At 35.9% G+C, this 23,386-nt stretch overlaps 1 protein-coding gene and 1 long non-coding RNA gene across 2 annotated transcripts; both read left to right on the top strand.

Moving 5' to 3' along the window:
- The first annotated feature begins 8,362 nt into the window (after positions 1-8,362).
- On the top strand, positions 8,363-13,831 carry LOC136209030 (probable potassium transporter 17). Its single transcript, XM_066000371.1, has 9 exons — positions 8,363-8,488; positions 8,796-8,916; positions 8,990-9,209; positions 9,811-10,053; positions 10,140-10,190; positions 11,210-11,470; positions 11,869-11,921; positions 12,034-12,403; positions 12,928-13,831. Exons 2-9 carry the CDS (start codon positions 8,833-8,835, stop codon positions 13,779-13,781), a joined length of 2,136 nt encoding a protein of 711 aa, XP_065856443.1. The 5' UTR covers positions 8,363-8,488; positions 8,796-8,832; the 3' UTR covers positions 13,782-13,831.
- A 4,271-nt stretch (positions 13,832-18,102) lies between these two features.
- Positions 18,103-19,070, top strand: LOC136209495 (uncharacterized). Its single transcript, XR_010677561.1, has 2 exons — positions 18,103-18,415; positions 18,854-19,070. It is a non-coding gene; the product is annotated as an uncharacterized lncRNA (long non-coding RNA).
- The last annotated feature ends 4,316 nt before the right edge of the window (positions 19,071-23,386 follow it).

The following is a 23,386-nucleotide window of genomic DNA, read 5'->3' on the forward strand; positions in this document are numbered from 1 at the left end:
CATGCACACATGCATAAAAATGCGAGAATTGCTCGCTTATTGAATGAAAACTAGACAAAACCATCCTAAAAACCGTACCTAAAGATAGGGGTTTTCGACCGCTATCAAACCTCCTCACACTAAACCCACAATCACTGGCCAAGCTAGAGAAACCTCCTGGTTTTACTAAGTGTCTGACACAATTTCGAGCATCTGTAATTACATGCATTCAGAAGTACAAAATAGAGATACGATATCCAAAAGCAACGGTTCAATTATCACAGGTTATATGCTTAAGAAAATGATACATGTTCAATTAAACAAGCTTTAGGGGATAGCTAAGTAAAACACCTCACCATTGGTAGTTCACTCAATTCACACAATATTTAGTGGCTTAAGTGTTTACTCTCGGCTTTTGTTCTTGCTTAGGATTACAGTGAATTTGCACATTCATCCAAGTACTTCTACTTTGCTACATGACTCCGACAATATCAAAAATAGTCTTGAAATGGGATTGTAATGTGGTTAGAAAAGGTTACAGGTACAACAAGGGTTAAAAATTTCAGCACTAAAAAAATAAGGCTATATGGCTTTAGCAAATATGAAGGGAACGAGCTTTTTTTTCTAAGACATTTGATTTTATGAATCGAGGAACGATGTTTTTCCTTTTTGTTTGTCTCATTTCATTTCTTTTTTTCTTTTTAGTGTGGACTGTTTGATTGGTCCTTTTCAAGCAATTATGCTCATTCACCTCTTAGCCTTTTGGCTTGCTCTCAATATGCCATAAACAAAGGAAAAGTGATAAAATGAACAAAAGCTCGAGTAGAGTTTTGCAAAAATTCGGGTTAGGGAACAAACTAAGTGATAGTTTGCAAATATAAGGGTTAGGAAAGAAAGAAAAGCTATAAACTACAAAAATTAAGGCTCAAAGGGCTTCCTAAAGTTGATGAAAAAGATAAAAATAAGGTAAAGAAAAAGGGTCAATTCTAATGAGGCTAATTCATCGTCTATTGTCTCAAATCAGTGCGTGCAGACTCAACTCAGTATTTGGTGCAAAATCTGTAATCCTTCACAAGTCAAAGCATACAAACAAAAATATCAAGAAAGAGAGCTTTTTGATGTTCGCTCTTAGGCTCAAATTCAACTCACAATTCTTTGGGTTTCAATTTTTGTGTTCATTAGTTCTCCCCAAGCTCAAATTTAATATCACATGCCTTCAATCCTTAAGTTATCTACCTATTAGCATTTCTTCAAAAGTAGGGTCTAGGTGCAATCTTAGCTCATGCGTGTACAGATACAAGGATTGTGTCCTACACCCAAACTAGTTAGCATGTAATTTTGGATTCGGTTCTCAATCCATAGGGACAAGTAACGAAGTTTAACTTCGAAGGAAGTTGGTTTTTAGGCCCTAAAACATGCACAACATGCAAAACACACAAAAATAACACTCAAAACACCAAAACTAAGCTAGACACCAACAAAATTTTTAAAATTTATACAATTTTTGTAAGTTTGTCTACCCCTCCTCCTCACACTTAAATCATGCAATAAGTTCCAACATTTCACATCAAACAGTAAAGCTCATGTGTAAAGAGTTAGGGTGGAGAAGACAACTTACTGATCAACCGGAGGGGGGGTATGGCCATGGCATCCCGTAGCGGGTGCAATAATCCTCCGCCACATACTCAAGTCCAGATAATCTCCAGTCCATGCTATGCTCGAATGCCGTGAATCACTGGTCCATCTGCTGAACAGTAGTATAGGTCTGGAGATTGAGATTCTGCATCTCATTCATCATTGTGCTCATCGATTGCAATGAGTCTGAACCCTCGGCTCTTGATATTCCTCTTGGTACTCTTCTGCTACAGCTGCAGCTCCTGCTTCTTCTCCCTCTTGCTCCTCCTCTACTACCCGCTGGCGTGGTGGTCTCCTTGCTCGTTTCCTTGGTTGTCTACTTGGACCTACTTCGGGATCTTGGTCCTGGGTTAGTACTGAAGGAAAATAGACGAGCCTAGGCGCAGCGGAATAATAAAATTTTATCTATTTCCCTTTTCCAAGATCTGTTAATTGTTATTTCATATAAAGAGGGATAGAAAGTAATACCTTCGATGAAGAACTATCTACGGTTGCAAACGAAGTGCCCACAACTCTTAATCCGTGTATCACGAACAACAAAAGAAACAACACAGAAAAAGATAACTAATCAGTAATCAACCTTAATAATAGCAATCACAATGATTGCCTCTAACAGAAATCGATACGAGATCAAAGAGAGAGTAAGAAAGATTGTAATTAGCCGAGACGGTTGTGGAATGATTCCTCTAGCCCTTCTATTTAGTGTTGGCCGAATTATGGGGTTAGAGAGTCTATTTATAGACTTCTCAAAACCCTAATCCCAGTTGTGTTAGGTAATTAAATAATTGGAATCTTATTCGGAATAGGATTCCTAATTAGATAATTAAATAAACACTTTACTATTATCTAAATAATAACTAATTATATCTAGATAATTATTATTAATCAAATTAATAATTAATTAATGCTAGGGATAATTAATTAGAGTTTCAATCACATAAAACTTTTAATTAATATTATCAGATAATCCTTTAATTTAATTCATAACCATAATCAAATTATAATTATTAATCAAATTAATTTATCCCTAATTAATCTACAAATTTCGGCCCATACATATAGTGTCTCACTAATTATATTTTCGTCCTCCGATTCCAAGTCCCATATGCGACCTATTAGGTTCTTTATTGCCACTAGCTGTATATATCCTTTGAAATTATTCATCACGATTAATTCCAACATATATATAACGGAATACCGTCGCGAGCTGTTACTAGCAGAACCTATGATATTCCCCCAGAGCAATTAAGAAGTCAGGTTGATAACTGACGTTAACCTTTCTGTATTAGGTACAGTATAATACGATCCTTCATCAACTATATCCTGTCGGTCAATTCCTTATAACCATGGAACGTGTCAAGGTTACATATAACGAAGAGTCCGGTTTTACTTGTACAAGTTGAATTCACTCTGAAAGATAAGTTAAGTGAAATATCCATTTCTACTCTTAACTCTATCACCTTGCAAGGATTTCAGTCAATTCACCAGAAGCGGCCATTTGGATATATCTCCCACTTATCGGGAGTGACGAATGCTCAATTTGACATTAACTATTCTGCAATTACTTTGTGTGATACCCAACCCTGCTCTCACACACCCCAGGCTCTCACTTATTGGATCGTGCTCGCACAGAATCAAAGTACCAGACTCCATAATCCAGAATCATTAATTAACGAATGTTTGAGTCGGAGGATTAGTTATACTTACTAATACCAATGAGATGAACAGTTGACACATTAGATAAATCAATCCATTCTGTTATCTCAAGTCGAGTCCCAATCCTAATGAACTCCTTCACCGGATCCATGTAACTGTCTAGATATCTGAATATCTAAAGCTCGTGAGATCAGCTTTCTGTCTCGATAGCAAACACTATTACATGCAAGTCTCAACAGTAATATGCCAACCCCTATAACATATTACTTGACTTGGGTTGATTTTAAGTTTATTGATCTTATTATAAAGTATAGTCTCACTTCGTGCTTGTATGAACACTTTATAACTACTTAAATAAACTTAGGATTACTTTCTTTATGAAAGATTTGTGCCTTTATATATAGTTACATTTTAATGCTATATATCTGATTAAACAAATGACTAAATAAACAATTTATTCATTAATATTTATATCCTAAAACAATTGTCTTTAGGACACTAAACTCCAACAAGTACCTCCTGAAAAGTGGACCTGCCAAGAAAATCCGATCCAAGAACAGATGGTGGGTGACCAACCTTATCGAAGGATACTCTTTTCCAGTAATCCTTGACAAAGTTAGTCACCAAATACCCTAACCCAATAGACCTACATTTTTGGCTAAGCATACTATGAAAGCAAAATAGCATCCATATTATCAGCCGGTTTGCCTTTGGAAACACACCAAAGCATAAAGACCTCGGCGGTAGCCACCTTGTTGCTTTCTTTCTTGCCCAACAAGTTATGGGCTATAAACTTATGGGAGAGATTGAGAAGTGGGTCTCATAGAGATCTAGGGGTAGTAGTACTTGGGTCGTAATAATTTAACCCAGTCATTTCTTCCCAAGCCTTTTCGGCATCCATGGGTTTTTCAAAACCTGAAAGAGCCCCACTCTGGTTCTTTACACCTATAAAGGCTGCTATAGCTGACTCTTTTAGGCGAAAGGGATGTCCCCAAAGCCGGAAAGAATAGAGATTGCTATTTTGCGGCCCCTCTCTCATCAGCGTACATAGAAACTCTAGTGTGAAACTGTCATAAGCGACAGTTTTCTTAGTGGCTAGATCGAGCCAGCCTTGGACCTGCATGATTTTTTTAAAATCCTTGTCTAATCCTAGAGTTGCTAAGTGACGCATATAAAAAAGGACTCGGGGGGAGTGGTCTTGTTCCTCAAAATAGGCATATTTATCCCCCCGCTCCTTACAAGTTAGACCAAAAGGGGAACCATACTTAACTTGGAGGGCGTCGATGAACTCGACTTTGGATTCTTCTTCCTCCTCGTGTACAACGACCTTATCCTTTCCTTTTCATCCCATGGTTCCTGAAATGAAGAAGAGTAACCAAATTAGACAAGTTAGAATCCAAACCTATACACAGAACTTAGTTAGTAATGTTAAACTACCCAAACCTTTAACTCACAAAGCATGATTAATCCTAAAGTTGGACAATTAGGGACTTAATTTCAAGGTTTGGTCCCTAAATGTTGACATAATTAGCTCATAGATCCTAATTAGTGCAAAATTAACGAGCCCCAGCGACCAAAACATGTTATGGGAGCAAAATGAAATCCTATTGACAAGTTTTTGGATATAACTACCATAGTCGACCTTTGAAGCCAAAAAAGGGAGAAAATACCCAAATTGAAGAATTTTCTCAAATATCCAAAATTAGAACTTCAAATCACAACCAAAACATGTAAAAATCACTAATAAGTAGTTAATTCACCAAAGAAACAAGAAAAACATGCAAATAAACCATAAATTAGAAAATCTAAAAACCTAGGGTTAGCTAAAAAGGAATTTAAAGCTCATAAACTAGAAAACTAAGGTTAGCATCATGCTTGAAATCGAAAATGAGTAAGAGTCCATACCTTGTTTGTTGATTTCAGGTGAGAAATAAGAGTTTGGGGTTTGGGTTGTTAGAGAGAGAAAGAGAGAAGGAAAGAGGAAGAAAAGAGAGAAAAGGAAAAATAGAAGAATGGGGAAGAAGGAAAGGGGGGATGAATTTCATCCCCCACCTTTTAATTTTTATATATATATATATTGGTTCGGGAATTAATTCCCGAACTTCGCCTGTCTCAGCCGAGCTGGGCAGCTCGGTCGAGCAGCTTGGCGAGATGGGCGACAGAGCCCAGCTCGTCGAGTTGGGTGCCAGGGGGCGGACTTCTGCCCCCCTTCGCCCTGGTTGCCACCAAACTTTGAGAAAAAACAAAAAATTCACAAAAATAAAAATTAACAGGAAATTCAATTGAAACAAAAATAAAAAATAATAAACCAAAATGAAAAAGAAAACTGAAAATAAATAGATTGTTCATTATTTCATCAAAAATCCGGAATAACCCGACTTTCTTCCTCATTGCTTATTCCTTCCTCTGGATCTTGGGGTTCTTCTCCGTTGTGCTCGGGAGAGAACCCTATGACCTTTCCTATATGTCCCTGTTTATCTGAGCCACCCGATTGCTCAAATCATTACAGAAGGCTTCATTGTTGGCAAGCCTGGCTGAAATCTGTTTCAGGAGGGTCACCACTTCATCAGGTTCCTTGAAAGGTGGCATAAGAGCTTGAGGTTGCTGCTGATATGGGGGCATACCAAGCCCCTGTTCTCTGTGCTCATGGACGAACCCGTTGGGAGGCCTCAACACATTCTGATTCGAGCTCCCGTATGATAGGTTCGGGTGCTGAGATCTCCTCTAGTTGCTGTTGTTGTAGGAGTTGTAGTTGTTGGGGTTGTAATTATTAGAGTTCTAATTATACCTCTGCTGTCTCTCAACATAGTTGACATTCTCCATCCCATCTCTAGAAAAAGGGTTGCCAACTTGACAGTCCTTTCCATGGTGGTCGCCGCCATAATGAACAGAAGTGGGAGGTTGACTAAACTTATCCAACAGAACGTCCATTTTCTGGCTTATCTCCGTTACAGCCAGATTCTGCTCCTGATCTTCCATAGCAAACACCTACTGTCTTGAGGGACCAACGAGTTTCTCCTCCTGCCACTACACACCCATTCTAACCAGCTCATTGATCATCTCATATGCCTCAGTTGCTGTTTTCCTGAACAAATCTCCACTTGCAGCGGAGTCTATAGTAGCTCTGTTAGCAGGCATCAAATCATGGTAGAAGACGTTTACCAACTGGTGTTTAGGAATATCATGATGAGGACACATGCGCAATATTTTTCTAAATCTGGTCCAGGATGCATGGAGTGCCTCGTGCTCGGGTTGGTGGAATGAAGTGATTTCACTTCTCAGCATCACCGTCTTTGAAGGAGGGAAGTAGTAAGAGAGGAACTCCTTTTCTAATCCCGCCCACGTAGTAATCGACCCGGGCTCCAGTGACCTCAGCCATTCCAAAGCTTGTCCAGTTAAAGAAAATGGGAATAGCTTTAGCCGGATAACGTCCTAGGGAACTCCATTCATTCTTGCAGTGTCTGCACACATTAAGAACCAATCCAGATGATCATTTGGGCTTTCCTACACCTCGCCCCCGAACAGTCCCGTCTATTAGATCAAGTGTATTATCCCTAACTTGATCTCATAGGAGTTGGCTGGAATGTTAGGGGCCACGATTCCAGATAGGTGGTGGTGTCGGTGTGGTGCCAGAATCTCGCTCATCGTACGGGTATCGAGCCCATTCCCAACTTCGGATTCGGTGTCTGACATCGTGATTGGCTGGATATTCTCAATCTGCCTGCTCCTGCAAAGAGTACGTTCAAGTTCAAGGTTAAGAGGGACACAAGGAAAACCAGCTGATTGAGTATGCATAAGCTGAAAAGGGATGAATAAACAGAATTTCAGAAAGAAATATAATTACAACAATCAATGGTTATATACAATTATCATCTAATTTACAAGGATGGTATATGATATACAGTTTATACAATTACAAAGAATTATTACTGATAACTAAAACCACTTACAGTAGTTTAGAAACAAATAATACAGATTTTTACAATGTAAGAGGGTATAAACGAAGTTATCAATCATATAAACAAGTATCAAAGATAATAATGAAAAGTTATAAAATAAAAGAAGAAAAGTACGAATAATTATACACAAATACAATGCCTAAAGTAACAAATTTGACCTTTGGTTCGATATTGCTGGAAAATAAATCCCCGACAATGGTGCCAAAAACTTGATGCGCTCGCAGACTAATGCTCCACGGACTCACTAAGGGATAAGTGTACTCCGTCGCTACCAAGTAATAATCTGGACAAGTCCAGGTATCAAATCCACATGATTTACACCTGCAAGTATCGAGCTACTCGGTTTCTAATGTTATCTAGGCTATCTGGGATTTGAGATTGAGTTTGTTTAAGTTAATCTACTCCTAATTAAGTTATTCTACTCCTGTGTGAACTTTAATTAATGTAATTACCCTGAGGTGAAGCGTGTGATACGATAATATCAATTTCAAGCTATTTTACCAATCAATTATTAACCTAATCTGATGTCACATGTGCCTAAGGCGATTAACTCTAGTTATCCTTCTATGGTTCCTAGCGTGTGATTCCTTTGTAAGGCCGAAACTAGCTCTAAGGTTCAGAAATTTGGACTTAATCTTCTATAAGATTGTCAATCATATAGACTCTGACTAGGTCAGATTCAGCTCGCAATATGTGCCAAGTATTTGTTTGGACTTATGAATAAGTTAAACAAAAAAAGCAAAGCGTAAGACAAAGATTAAATAACACAATCAATTGAATAAAATAAGAACTTGAATTAATATTAAAGATGAAAGATAAGTTTGTCACGATGTTACAATTAGCCTAGGATTCATAGAATGGATCAAAGGCAAATAGAAGGTAAAAGATAAGAAATGCCTCTCAGAGAACCTGTCGACAAATGCAAACGTCTTTCTAGGACTTGAAGGATGGAGCCTTGAACAATCATCGAGGAACGTGGAGCTTGATAGGTCTTCAATGACTGACGGAAAGAGGAAGATGATTCTTCAAGGATGGAGGCTAGGGTTTTTACACAAAAGAAAAAGAAAGGATATCTTATTTTACAATTGTTCCTATCTTCATGCCTTAAAAAAAGAAAAAGAAAAAAAAGCAGATCATCTATACTATGCTTAGAGAATGAGTTTTTTTGGAAGCTTGAATCAGAGTGTCTATTTTTAACCCATGAATTGACAGAATGGGTAAGCAGTTCAGGCGGATATAGAGGGACTTTAGATAGACATGTAAGCATTCAAGTTTGTTTCGTATTTGCCAACTCTACCTTTTACTCCTTTTATATATATATATTAATTTTTTATTTTATTTTTAACAACAGAAATACAATACAAAATAGAAAAATCAGGATCCTAGACCTAGAAGTGCTCGCTAATAATATTAATTAATTTAATTGTTATGAAGAGTCAATGATGATGACACGCAGCACAGCACAGATGATTCCTTGAATCTAAGAAACGTAAAAATTCCCACTTGTTATAAATACTTGGACCCAACCAAAGCCACACACAATTTAACCTACCTTTTCTTTGATAGTTATTTCAGAAAGAAACCAGAATTCATAAACATAAACATGGAAGAAGAGGAAGCAATAAACTCGGCGGAGGTGATTGTCGACTCAACACCTAATAGCAATGCAAGTCGCATTATTCCCAAGGTCGTCGATTTGAGTCTTTGGTAAGTTTTTTGATTGGGTCTTGTTACAATTTTGACTGAATTAAATTTTTCAGGAGAAGAAGAGGGATACATTCATATTAGCATACAAGACACTAGGAGTAGTATTTGGAGGGCTTGTTACATCACCTCTCTATGTTTACCCTTCAATGCCGTTAAATTCTCCGTCGGAAGAGGACTATCTGGGAATTTATAGCATCATGTTTTGGACCCTTACTCTTATTGGGGTTGTCAAATATTGCTACTTAGCCCTCAAGGCTGATGATCATGGCGAAGGTTTTAATTCAATTCCTTCTATTTCATCTGTTGCATTGCATGCTAATTTCTCTTGTCTTGTCTCCGTCCCATACCATACCATACCATACAAAAGAGAAGGGACCGACCGTGTTTGTCCCCTTCATATTAGACACGCATAAATAAAGTGAATTTGGCTATATTCACTCACTAATAATAAAGTACTTGCATTTCAAGCAGATTTTTTACTTATTCTTTTTTTATTATTATTTCAGCACATGAAATAAACTATTAGTATCTAACAAATTAAAATTTCTTTAATGGAGTGTCAGTGGCGATGTCTTTTGCAGATATTATATGAGATGAATGCAAGCATGTATGTCAGGCATGTGGATGAAAAAAAAGTGTGAAATTTAGAATTGATGTCTTCAAATTCATTTGGTCGGAATTTTAAGACATGTAAAGTAGGATAGCCCCTTTTTTGCTGTGCGAAAATGGAGTTTGAAAAGAATATTTTTTTACCAATTATATGATTCTATTCTAGCATTGGGTTGAAATCAGGATTTGAGTGAATATTTTCTATGTCTTCTCATGTGCATGAGAATGTGCATCCTGAAATCAACTATGAATGATGACTCTACAGGTGGAACATTTGCCTTGTACTCTTTGCTCTGCAGAAACATAAATATCGGAATCCTTTCTTCCAAACGTGAAGAACAAAACTCAAGTTTCCCACACTCTGTCTTGCATGAAGGGAATGAGAATAAATCTAGGCTTGGGATTTTTTTTGAAAGAAGTATAGTTGCTAGAAGGTTGATACTTTTTATTGCTATGTTGGGAACATGTATGCTAATTGGGGATGGTATACTCACACCTGCAATCTCAGGTTTGTCTGCCTTTTTCCAATGTTTTTCTATCTTTTTCTTTTTTTCTATTTTGTCGTTTTCGTAAACTCTTTAAACCTCATGACAGTATTGTCTGCAATGGAAGGAGTAAGAGCACCAATACCTTCTATCAGCAAATGTAAGCATTCATTCTGAGGAACTTAAAAATTACTCTGTTGGGATATGTTTGGAGTATTATACCCATCTTGGCTTTGTGAATTACCATCCATTTTGGTGTAGATTGAACTTAGTTAGATCAGAACACTTGTTTGATTGTGTTTACATTTCAAATAATTGAAGTTTTTGTAAATGCCCTACTGGAGAAGGTCAGAGTTTACAGTGGCAAACAATAGAGAAGGCACAACCTCTCATTTAGTAAGAGAAGGAAGCCCCTCCCTCCCTCCTGTTTCTCTTATTTTCTAACTAGCACGTAATTGTACATTTTGAGACCTTGATTTGTATTTTGAACTTCCACAACTAAGATGTCTATTTTGTTGTGGGCTATTATCATCTGTCATGCTTACCAACTAATCTTGATCTGTGTTAGCAATCAGTCCACTGTCCTGCATCACAGGGTTATTGTAAGAAGTTATTATATATTGCTTCTTCATTGCACAATAAATCTGTGCTGTAGTACAAATAGTCAGAGGTAGTAGAATCCAGAGTTCATTATCCAAAATCGAGCATACTTTATTTATTTATTTCATATTACAATTTTAACCAGTTCAGTCTCACTGAAAATAGGAGGCTCTGACACTTTGGATCCTTGACACTAACCTCTCCTCTGTCAGTAACTGGGTATTTTGCACATAAATTAAACGAATTTTTTGGTCTTCATTATTTGTTTGAATTCGGTGCATCTTGTAACACTTGAAGTGCTGTTATGCTAGCACATTTTTCTAATAGCTAGATTTTTTTATGCTTAGCCTATAAAGGCCTGTGAGATTAATTATTGGAGACCAAGTGGTCAGATATTGAGTGATGTCTAGAACCCTTAGATACTTGTACAGATTATCTGAGATAAATAACAAAAAAGGGACACTTCGCTTTTTCATTGAAATGTGATGTTATATAATGTCAAAATAAATTCACATAGGATCTGTTTTTTGTTAGATTACCTTGTTATAAGTAGTAATTTACTGGTTTATCATGCTGCAGCACTTGTCGAAGCTCTTTCTGCAGCTGTTCTGGTTGTTCTATTTCTGTTGCAGAAGTTTGGCACCTCTCGTGTAAGTTTTCTCTTTTCCCCAATCATGGGCATGTGGACCTTGTGTACTCCACTAGTGGGGATATATAGCATCATACGACATTACCCTACCATTTTCAAAGCTCTGTCACCATACTACCTATATCGTTTCTTTTCAAGTAGCCAGAAAGAAGGTTGGGTTTTATTAGGCGGCACTATTCTCTGTATCACAGGTAAGCTTTTTTTTTTTTAACTATATCCTGATCTAGAACTACAAAAAACCATTCATCACTTTATATAAGGCATCCGCTCTTTAGCACAGTAGAATTTAAACTTTAACCAAAATTTACTGGGATTATAAAGGGAGGCCTTTGAACAACCCTGACAGTTTAGGCTGTACGGGAATGTCCAAATTCTGATTTTGCAAATTGAAATTATTTGTTATATAGTCAAAGATCAAATTAACCAGGAAATTTGTTTGAAGAGATCACAATTACGCTCTGTGAAGGATGATTTATAATTGCTTGTTTATGAGATATTGAGAAGTGTGTAACTTAGTAGCTTTAATATTAATTTTTAGGTCTGAGCACTAAGAAACATACTTCCTTTATGTGTTTGTTTCTGTACACAGGTTCTGAGGCAATGTTTGCAGATCTTGGTCATTTTAACCAGCGTTCTATTCAGGTCAACTATTAACTTTCAGTACTATTTTTTAGCTTCTTTTTTTTTTTTTTTTTTTTTTGTTGTTGTTGTTGTTGTTGTAAATCATGACTTCCTTACCATTCTTTGCCAACAGATAGCTTTTTTGTTCGCAATATACCCATCACTCATTCTGACATATGCGGGGCAAACAGCATACCTTATCAAACACCCAAATGATCATAATGATGGATTTTATAAGTTCATACCCCAAACAATATATTGGCCAATCTTTGTGATTGCCACATTGGCTGCAATTGTTGCAAGCCAGTCACTGATATCAGCCACGTTTTCTGTCATCAAGCAATCTGTAGTGCTGGATTATTTTCCTCGGGTCAAGGTTGTGCATACTTCTTCTAACAAAGAGGGGGAAGTTTACTCCCCAGAAGTCAACTACATCCTTATGATTCTTTGTGTTGCAGTCATACTTATTTTTGGAGATGGAAAAGATATTGGAAATGCTTTTGGTTAGTAAGCCCAACTCTCTATCCATTGCATTCAGTAGACACTGACTACATTGACTGTTATTTTTGAGATATATTTTAATGTTCGTATAATTTGTTGCCGGTGTCTTGTATCAGACCTCATGCAGCACCCAAGGTATAGAGGGATATAATGCTACAAGAGCATTTGCCAATTTGAAGCAAATGTTATCAAATATTTTCTCCGACTTTACAGCATACGATATTCATTCTATGAAATAAACGAGGCAAAACTAAAATTTGGCTGCTGTACTTAACATAATTTGTTGTTTTAGCCCTTGCACTATCATTTTGACACGTTTGGACCTTGCACTTTGCATGTCCCGGCCTATGGTGAACTTATTTTCTTCAATTATTAATACAATATGCACAAAACTGTTTGTCTAGGGCCAAATTTGTGAAAAATTAAAGTTCAAAGGCTGAGTTTTGACTTTTTCCAAATAACTATAGTTTATAATAACAACTTTATCATAATTAAATGTTACTAAATGTGTGCACCTTGCTTTCAGGTGTTGTTGTTAGTCTAGTAATGCTCATTACTACAATATTGCTTACACTAGTGATGATCATAATATGGAGGAGTCCGCCATTTCTGGTTGCGCTTTACTTCATTGTATTCTTTACAATGGAAGGCATATATGTGAGTGCAGTTTTAACAAAAATACCTGAGGGTGGATGGATTCCATTTGCCATATCGTTTATCCTTGCTTTCATAATGTTTGGTTGGTTCTATGGAAGGCAGAGGAAGATGGAATATGAGCTTACTCACAAGATAGACTTGGAAAGACTTGAAATGCTATTGTCCAATCCAGGAGTCCAACGGGTTCCTGGATTGTGTTTCTTCTACACTAAAATTCAAGATGGACTGACTCCTATCCTTGGACATTATATTAAAAACATGAAATCTCTGCACAAAGTTACTATCTTTACCACACTTCGATACCTGTTGGTTCCTAAGGTGGCTCCAAACGAGAGGATCGTTGTGAGAAAACTGGGTCTGAAAAGAGTTTATGGGTGTGTGATTCAATACGGGTATGCAGATTCTCTAAATCTCGAAGGGGATGACTTTGTAGGCCAAGTTATAGATAGCTTGCGGATGCATATAGAGAAGGGTGGAGATTGTTTACGGTCTGATCCTGAAGAGATTCAGGAAGAGATTTCTGCCTTTGAAGAGGCAAAGGTAGCTGGTATAGTTCATGTTCGAGGGAAGACAAGATTTTATATAGGAAAGAACTGTAGCTGGTTCGATAGAATTATGCTTGCATTTTATGAAGTTTTGCACAGTAATTGTAGGCCAGCACTGCCAGCTTTTGGGGTGCCACCACCACAAAGAATTGAGGTTGGAATGTTTTATGAGGCTTGAAATTATGTTTTATTATGGTCTTTAATTCACAGTTTATGAATTATGAAACATATCATCAGAAACACAATATGGCATTTTTCTGATTCACCATGATACACATTTAGTATTCTTATGCAAAAACTTTTCAGATTCATGTCCAAGAATATGCTGCATCTTTGTGCTGTGTAATTTTTCCTTGTTTATCAATGCAAAATAGGGCGAATTTGTTGTGCATCAAATTAGAAGTCTTAATAAGTTAAGTTGTAAAAATATGGAACTCTTAAAGATTAATCTGGAGAATGATTGCAATGTTGGTATGCTACATGGATTGATGGTTGATTCTGGCCTAGGGAAGACAAAAGTTTAGTAGTCATGTGAATCAGGTTGTGCTCTAATGGTATTTGGGCTTTCTCTGATCCTAATAAATAATAGTATTTGAGCTTCCGTGAATCTTCTTTGTATTGTTTTTGAACAAGAGACTATTTGATCCCAACGTATCAATCTTTTGATAACAATGATTAATTAATGCATATGATAATTATTTAACCCATTATTAAGTAAAAGTAAATATTCTCCCCTTTTCCCGCTTCCAATTCCTTATTAACACATTTCTATTTTATGACTTTGTATGTTTGAAAATGTATATGATAAATTGCATCTCAGATAACCAAAAGCACAAGTCTAATCCAATATATGGTTCCTCACCTTCTAAAAAAGAGTTATTATCTTGCAGGTTAGATTTGTATGTTTAGGTTTCCCTTTTTATCCAAGGGGGAGTTGGCAATAGGCCAACCCTAAGCAAAGCATTGGCAAAAGCTACAAGGAGGATTAGACAGCGAGTGGAGAATGAAACATATAAGTGTTGGATCTCTCCCAATCCTTGGACACTGTTTAAGCGATTCATTCTAGTTCACTAAGGACTAGGAGAGTCAGGCATTTGGTCTTCGTAAAGGGAGGCAGATGTCTCCATAGGGTGGAACCCTATAGACATTCTGGGTTCCGGAGTTAGCCCTAGTGTGTGTCCTTTATAAAGCGAGGTTTATATACGGAGAGATCTTCTGTGATGGAATATAGACAGACGAATTGACATGACACTTAAAGGGGATAGACCCCTTTGATAAGAGTTGGCTGGCTGAGGATTTAGGGAGTTCTCGACGCCACACGGGGTTTTAGCCTGAATCAAGCTTGGTCCCGTGACACTTTCAAGAAAATCTTAACATAGGGTGTGTATCGGTTCGGTTTAAACTGCATACCGAACCGATTGAATTCGATTTTTCGGTTCGACATCAGTTTTAATTTTAAGTGTCTTTCGGTATTTGGTTTGGTTTGACAAAAATGTAAAAAACCCGAACCGCACCGAATTACACATAGTTTACATTCTTTCATATATGTATACATATATTTGATTTTACAAGTTTAATTTTTATTATTATTGTTGAGATAAACCCAATATAGATATATTTTAGAAGTATTTCAAGTTTTGTTGTTGTTGAGGTAAATTTAATGAGAAAATATAATGATTTTTATTTGTTAGTTTTTATTTTTAACTTAATTCGGTTTGTTCGGTTTAAACCGACGAACCGCATATTTCAGTTCGGTTTTACCTATTATTCGGTTTGGTATCAGTGTGAATTATTTTGATCATTTCGGTATTCGGTTTTTTTGGTTCAGTTCGATTTTGTACCGATGCACACCCCACATGTCATAAGGACAACATAATTTTTTCCGTCATATTGCCCTCTAACAATGTAATCCGGATTAAATATTTTCCTCTAGAGCTTCTCACTTGGTTGTTACTTTCTCTTAATTAGTAACAACCAAACACCAGAGGAATAGTAACTAAAATTGGTTTGTTACCAATTTTTAATTACAACCAAAAATATATTCCGCCAATCCAAATTTTTTGAGTGCTTGAATCACACGGAGGGCGCCAAATGCATCTGATCTGGCGCGTGGATTACAAGCTCCAGATCATGTGAGTTAGACGCCCTCCTTTCAAGACAAATTCTGCTTTTTGGTCTGTGTACAATTACAGGTTTGATCCCTATATATAATTAATAATTTTTTTTACCCTATAAAATTTTAAATAACAATCACTCTCTAGTGGGATGTTACTAACCCTTGTTACTAATGTCTTCAAAATAATTTTAACACAATGAAATTAAAAATTTCATGGGACCTTATTATGGTGCGGCATTCGCATTGCCTACGTCGTGCGGGTGCGCCCCTAACCAGATGGTTAATCGATTGCACTCCCTGCGTGTGAGAGAGCCTTTTCTCTAGTAATTGGTTAAGGCTTTTAAAGCCCATTTACTTATAAACTAGTTAAGTTTCTCATTTCTTTCCTACGTGGGATGTAAATGTTTAATTTCATTTTTATTTTCTTCCAAACCATTTCAAGTAGTTCATTTTGAGCATCAATTTCTCATTCATCATTTGTCTGTTTTGAGTTTATAATATATTTTTAAAAAGATCTTATGATATAGAATACGTTGATATATTTCAATTTATTCTGAATTTAATTTATTCGTTATATATTTAAGACTCAAATTAATAAAAAAATAACAAACCAAAATTGTTTATAATTTACTTTGAATATATATAATGTATAAAAATAATTTTAAATTAATTATATATATTTAGTGTATATAAATATTATTTATTTATTTATTACGTCATCCGGTTCGACTAATCCGAACCATTCGGTCCGACCAAGTGATCCGTGACCTAATCATCAATTCGGTTTGATGTCCGGTCCGGTTCTGATAACATTGTAATTAAGTGATTATCCACAGATGATGTCTTAGAAGGGTACAATAGTCCTATTTATGTCTATTACATCGATTTTCCACATTATTAAATCTGGATATTGACTCCATATTTTCAGAAATAAAAGTTCAAATCATTTAAGCATTGAAGTACGTGATGGGTCTTCCTAAAAAGTCATCCGCTCATAGTGACGGCTCTGTAGAGATAATCAAACAATATTGAGCATATGTAACCTTAAAAACACTTAAAAATTTGATAATTTTTTTTTTTTTAATCACATCACTACACTTACACAGTTTAAAAATGTTAGTTTCGCCCGATGTACATGATAATACACCTATAATGTGTTTATAGAGCCTTGGAGTGTAGGTAAGATTATAAAAAACGATAAGCGCTACTTAACAGACATGCCATCGAGGACTAGTCGGAGATTAATCAAGAATTCATCAATTTTTTTTTGTATTTTTTGTATTTGTTAATAAATAATTATTATATAAATATAATTAAAATATGTATTATGCTAGATCAAAATAATAATATAAAATTATGTAATATAGAAAACATGTATATTTGTAACATATATCCTTAAAAATGTGCAAACAACAATATGATGAGCCATTGAAGAAGCTCAAGACTTAACGAGATATAAGTATGATGAGCTGATTAGATCCCTTCTGACTCACGAAATATCAATGAAGAATTTCAAAGCCAAAGAGAAGTCAGAAGATAATAAGCAGAAGTCAATAGTGCTTAAAGTTGATTCTTCATAAGACAACACTACTAACGATGAAGAGATGACAATGTTCACTCGAAAGATGAAACAGATGTTTCAAAAGAGTGATCATTACAAGAAGCCATACAGAAGGTCTGAGAGACCAAGAAGAGAATAGGGTGAAAGCAAATCTCGAAAGGACTCTTCCAAACCCATCACTTGTTTTGAATGCTATCAACCTAGACACATCAAGTCTAACTGTCTAATATTGAAGAAGGACAAGAAGTCTAGGAAGAAGGTTATGGTAGCCGCGTGGAGTGATAGCAATGAGTCTTCCTCCTCAGAAGTTGATGCTGCTGAGACAGCTCATGTTTGCTTCATGGCTGCTGAGACAGAAGAACAGATGGCTGATGAAGTAAAAGCATCAATTGCCTATGAAAATGAAGATCATAACTTAGAGGTAACTTCTCGTCATGTCTTTAGAAAAGAAATGATTAATGTCCTCTGTGATAGGGGTGGGCAAAAAACCGAACAAACCGGTAATCGAACCGAAAACCGGTAATCCGAACCGAAAAAAGAGATTAACCGAACCGACGGTTTTGTTATAGGGTTGAAAATATATGCTGGTTTCGGTTTCAGTTTCGATTCGGTTTGAGGTGTTTAAAACCCGCGGTTTACGGTTAACCGAACCGTTTAATATTATATATATTTTAAAAAATATTATATACATACACTATACTATTATAATATTATTTATACTATACTAATACTTTATACAAACATATACAGATAAAAAAAGTATATTATATAAAAATTATTATACTTACTTTTCAAAAATAACCTTATGAATTCATTATTCTTTCTTTTCTAAATATTTGTTTCTTCTGTCTAAAAAAATGAAACCCTAAACTAAGAGAAGAACAAAGCAGCCAGCCGCCACCACCCCACCTACCTAGCGATCTCCATTCTCCACCGAGGTTCCTCCATTAATTCCTCCACCGTTGTTCCTCCACCGTTCATCCCTTCCGAGCGCTCTCATTCCCTCACTGTGTCGCACAACGTCATTTCGTCTCGCACAGCGCCGTTCCTTCTTGAACAGCATCATTCTGTCTCGCAGAGCGTCTCGGCACATCATCGTTCCGTCTCGTCGTTCTATTCCATCTCACACAGCGATGTAAGTAAATTTCTGGTTAAATTTCTACTTATGTTTTGCAACTAAATTTCTGGGTTAAATTTCTATTGATGTTTGTCTAACTAATGTATGGTTTTTGCTAATGTCTGGGTTTAATTTCTATTCATGTTTGTGCAACTAGATTTATGGGTTTAATTTGTAATGCTAATGTTTGTGGCACCACATTTCTGGGTTTAATTCACTAAATTTCTGGGTTTAATTTGTCTACTAATGCTAATGTTTGTGCAACTAATTTGTCTGCTAATGCTAATGTTTGTGCAATTAAATTTATGGGTTTAATTTGTCTGCTAATGCTAATGTTTGTGCAACTAAATTGTATGCCAATGCTAATGTTTGTGATGTATGCGTTTTTTCTAATGTTTGTCTGCTAATGCTAATGTTTGCTATTTAGTTTAACTATATTTTTTTTTTGTTTTGTAGAAGAATCTTGTGTCATTGATGATCATGCTCTTTGATGATGGAGAAGATGTGATGAATAGGATGATCGAAAAGATGTGATGAATTAATGTTGTAATAAGTATTTGATTTTTGAAATCGCTAACAGTTTGAATATTTGCATTTAACTTGATAGATTCTTGATTTAGTTCGTTATTTATGTTTGAATTCTGAATTTTTATATGAATTCATTTCGTTTGAATATTTGAAATTATGTGTATTTTAATATTGTTTAAAAATTTAGGTTTGGGTAATAAATTATGGTTAACCATTGATTTTTGGTTAATCGGTGAGAATTGGTTAAAACCGTTAACCGAAATTAATGGTTAACCGATCATATGGTTAACCAATAACTATGGACTGGTTTCGGTTTGGATGATTCAAAAACCGATAGTTTTGGTTCGGTTAATTTTTTTACCCTATAGACCGGTTAACCGAACCGTGCCCACCCATACTATGTGATGTTTATGCACTTGTTAAAAAATGCAATAAAAAGATCAGGGCACTCAGTAGAAGATGTGATGAGATTGAGGAAGTCAAACTCTCTGACATCCGACATCTCCTTTAGGACAACACTAGGCAAGATGAGAATTTAAAAATCATGCATAAGTTTGTCTCTGAGGTCTAGAAGGAATCTAAAAGCTTTCGGAAGGATATCACATCTATTAGAGTCATTTGACTCCGAATCAAAATAGCCACCATCGTCAGTACACTGGAAGTAGTTCTTCCAATAGGAAAGGATGGAATCCACAAAGGACAGTCCAATGTGACTTCATTGGAAAATATGGCCACACCACTAAGGATTGTTGGCATAGAAATGGCTATACTAAAAATGAAAATATTAAACCTGTCAAAACTAACCATAAAGGACCCAAAAAGACTTGGGTACCTACGGAACCTTGATATTGATACAGGTTGGCCTGAGATGTGTACAACAGTCGAAAATGTGGTATATTAACATCGCATGCTCAAAGCATATGACTAGTGATGAAATTCAATTCATCACACTTGAACGTAAAAGAGGTGGTTGTAGACACCGAGTCGGAGGACCTGTGACGAAAACCCATAGCAGACGGTTAAAGCGGTTGATTCCGATAATAAAAAAATAAAAAAATTAAAAAAACCACGAAAGGATCCCGAAGAATTGCGTACCGGCAAATAGGCGGCTCGCGAGCGCCCGACGGCGTGGGGAGAGCGCCCAGCGGCGTTGGGCGAGCGCCCAGCAGCGTCAGGCACACGCCCGACGGCAGTTGGGCGCACGCCCAACAGCCCGGGGCGCGCCCCCAACGTGTATTTTGAGAAAGGGGGGATTTTCTTGAGCTTCTCACTCTAAAACATTTTTTAGAGAGAGAAAGTGATTTTTTTTGCGAAAAAACATTTTTTTTCCTAAAAAAAATAAAAATTCCTAAAAGTTGAATATTTTACCAAACACGAAAAAATCATAACTCGTGGAATCAACCGACATCAAGCCGTCAATACCGATCTTGACGTATTATCCGAGGACTAGACTCGTTTTATTTATTTCCTTTATTTATTTAGTTTATAGTTTTTATTGCTTTAAGTTATTTATTTATCACATTTATTTATTCCGTATTTATTTAATTCCCGTCTCGTATTAAATAAACGTTTTGTTTTTTTTAAATAAAAACCTCGTTTTAAAGTCCCAACACGAACCGTGACCCGATTTAAGGGTAGTTCGAGATTAAAATGTTGTAAATATAGATTTTAAAAATATTTCCAAATAACGTTTTGAAATAAAACATCGTTTTAGGAGTCTCCGTTATAGACTATGATCCGATTTGGGTAGTTCGGAGACCCAAAATGATAGAATAGATTAGATTTAAAGTATTTTAATAAATCTAGAAACTATTGGACTGATTCTGTCAGTTACTGTTTTCTGTCCTAAAGGCGGTTTACCGACGGATTTTCCGTCGGTAAAGCTGCTGGAATTTTAAAAATCCCCTTTTAAGCCTTTTTCTTAACTTTTTTGACATTTGGTCCTTTTTATATATATATATATATATATATATATATATATATATATATATATATATATATATAATTATGTAGTATATTTATTAAAATTATTTTTGAGGGTATCTAACTAATAATTATTTATGTATTTACTTATTTTGTATATTTGGGCATAATTTACATTAATTTGGTTTTGTAAAGCTATTAGTATATATATATATATATATATATATATATATATATATATGTTTCCTTTGAAAATCATTTAAACTAGATTAATTATTGTTTAGGGGGTATTTCCTAAATATTATTATGTATAAAAACTATTTTGGGATTAAATATAGTTTTCTTATTTATGGGCTTTATCCATTATCTTTACATGGTTTCAAATTAGAATATAAGTATATTATATCTAGTAGTATATTTACTACCTTTTTTTACTTATTAATAACTCTTGTATATATATTATTATTATTTTTCTTATCTTAATCTTCGATCTATAAGTATTATTATTATTTTTACTATAATGTATATTTATATAAATATATATATTTATTCTCCTTTTGAATTTCCTATATATATATGTTTTAAAAGTATTTTGGTTGGGTGAATTTGGGTCTAATTTGTTAGTTGTTGTAATTATGTTCAAAATAGAGGTTAATTGAGTGAAAAAGGGAAAATAAACCACCAAAAGATAATTCAATTTGCTTATTTAAACTAAAGGTTTCTAGATATTCCTAAAGCGTAAATAAAAGGCTTTTCACCCTTTCAAACCATTTCCTAAACGTCACGTTTTAAAACCTTAATTCGTTCCAACGACGGATTAAGCGAACCTTATAATTAAAATTGTTTTCCTCATAAATAATAGAGTTTTGAATCGTTTTCTATCCAAATGGTTTTGTACAAAATAAATTGACTTGTATGCTTAATCATGTTTTTGAGTTAAAACTTCTTATTTCACGTTTTCAAATGCTCTAATCGTTCCAACGGCGATTCGAGTGAACATCATGTAAATCCACGAGGTCTTGAAACGTATCTAAATCGTTCCAACGGCGATTAAGGTACGAACCATGTAAATAAACTTTCTTTTCGGGGAGTGAGATTAGTTTAGATTGAATGTATGGCTTAAGACACAATTCACGTTGTAAATAAATTAATTCTTCCTTCTATCTCCCTCTTTCTTCCATATACTCTAGATTCATGTAAATTGGTGATTCTTTACTAATATGGCTTTCAATAATATATGCTCAAAACGGTTTTCAAAACGAGAAAGAAAAGGTTTCAAATGAATTTTAAACTTAAAGAAATATGCGCCTAACATGCTAAGTAGGAGGCCGGTGGTTCATAACCGGGCGATGTCGGGGTGCCTAGTAGCCTTTCTCCGGAAAGGAGCTAGCCTTCTCGGCTCGTACCTAAGTTTCCTGAACCCTCACCGGTCTCCCGCAAGGGATCGGTGTTCATTTCCCATTCGTGGGTGGCGACTCTTCCATACTCTGAGCTCCGGCCCTGCCGAGTAGCTTGATTCCGCGATTGGTTGCTTTCGGCGCCAATCACAGCATCTGTCGTCAACGGTGTCCACCCCCCGATCCGCCCGGGCGAGGCCGCGGCACCTACAAGTGGCGACTCTGCTGGGAAAGCGAGAAATTTGATTCCGGAAGGCGTGTATTAAGCCCATAACGGGGACGGATCGTATTATTTCTTTTCGTATGCATTCATAAGCATTATTGCAAACCTTTTGGGTAATTTCCGCGAAACCTCTATTGAGAGTCCATTCGTCGCTCGAAAGAGGCTAGTGTAAGTTCCCCCTTGCAGTAAGGCGCCAAAGGGTCCCATCCATTCGTTAGGGGCAAATTTGTGCGGTCCCTCAGCCGTGTCAGCATATAGTAGTCTTAGAAGTTGCCATAGGATTACCCGTTACTATTTTTGATGTGATGAATGAATCAATTCGTGTTTTCAAATTGCTATGATACGTGTCTAATCCTAAAATATGTAAAGAAAATGAAACGATACGTTAATATATACTCTTAACCGATATAAAAACTACCCCAAAACACCGAAATGATTTGAACTAAAGACGACTTAGTCACCTCGTATGAATGAACTTGTGCGACCCGCCTGGTCCCTTTCTGTGTCCCGAAGAAGGCACATGTTCAGGAAATACGTTGCGACGTAAGCACGTATTAGTACAAGTCGGTTTGGTATTAAGGATAGTTATATCTCGATTCAAAAGACTATATTAACGATAGCCGTTATTCACATACTTTAAATACATTGGGATAGAGCGGGATTATGACAAAACGAAAACGAAGAACATTTCTGTTTTGAATGACCCCGTTGTAACGTAAAGAGTTTCGTAAACATGGTCCATCCCTTCCGAATAGAAAACGAGCTCTTACGTTACGCCTTGCATTGTTCTAAGGAGAAATGGACGTATCCGCAAAAGTGACTAAGAAAATAAAAGAAAAATAAAAATAAAAACGACCAAAATCATTCCGTATCTACGATATATGTCAATCCCGAGAGTAGTTAAAGAAAATGAACCAA

This window comes from Euphorbia lathyris, chromosome 10, assembly GCF_963576675.1.
Source record: "Euphorbia lathyris chromosome 10, ddEupLath1.1, whole genome shotgun sequence".
NCBI classification, from domain to species: Eukaryota; Viridiplantae; Streptophyta; class Magnoliopsida; order Malpighiales; family Euphorbiaceae; genus Euphorbia; species Euphorbia lathyris.

What these genes read in the sequence shown, in the direction of transcription:
- LOC136209030 (XM_066000371.1), top strand. Translation starts at nt 8,833, where the DNA reads ATGGAAGAAGAGGAAGCAATAAACTCGGCGGAGGTGATTGTCGACTCA. An exon ending in CAAGTCGCATTATTCCCAAG is followed by an intron (nt 8,917 to 8,989) that starts GTCGTCGATTTG and finishes TAAATTTTTCAG; the next exon opens with GAGAAGAAGAGGGATACATT. An exon ending in GGCTGATGATCATGGCGAAG is followed by an intron (nt 9,210 to 9,810) that starts GTTTTAATTCAA and finishes ATGACTCTACAG; the next exon opens with GTGGAACATTTGCCTTGTAC.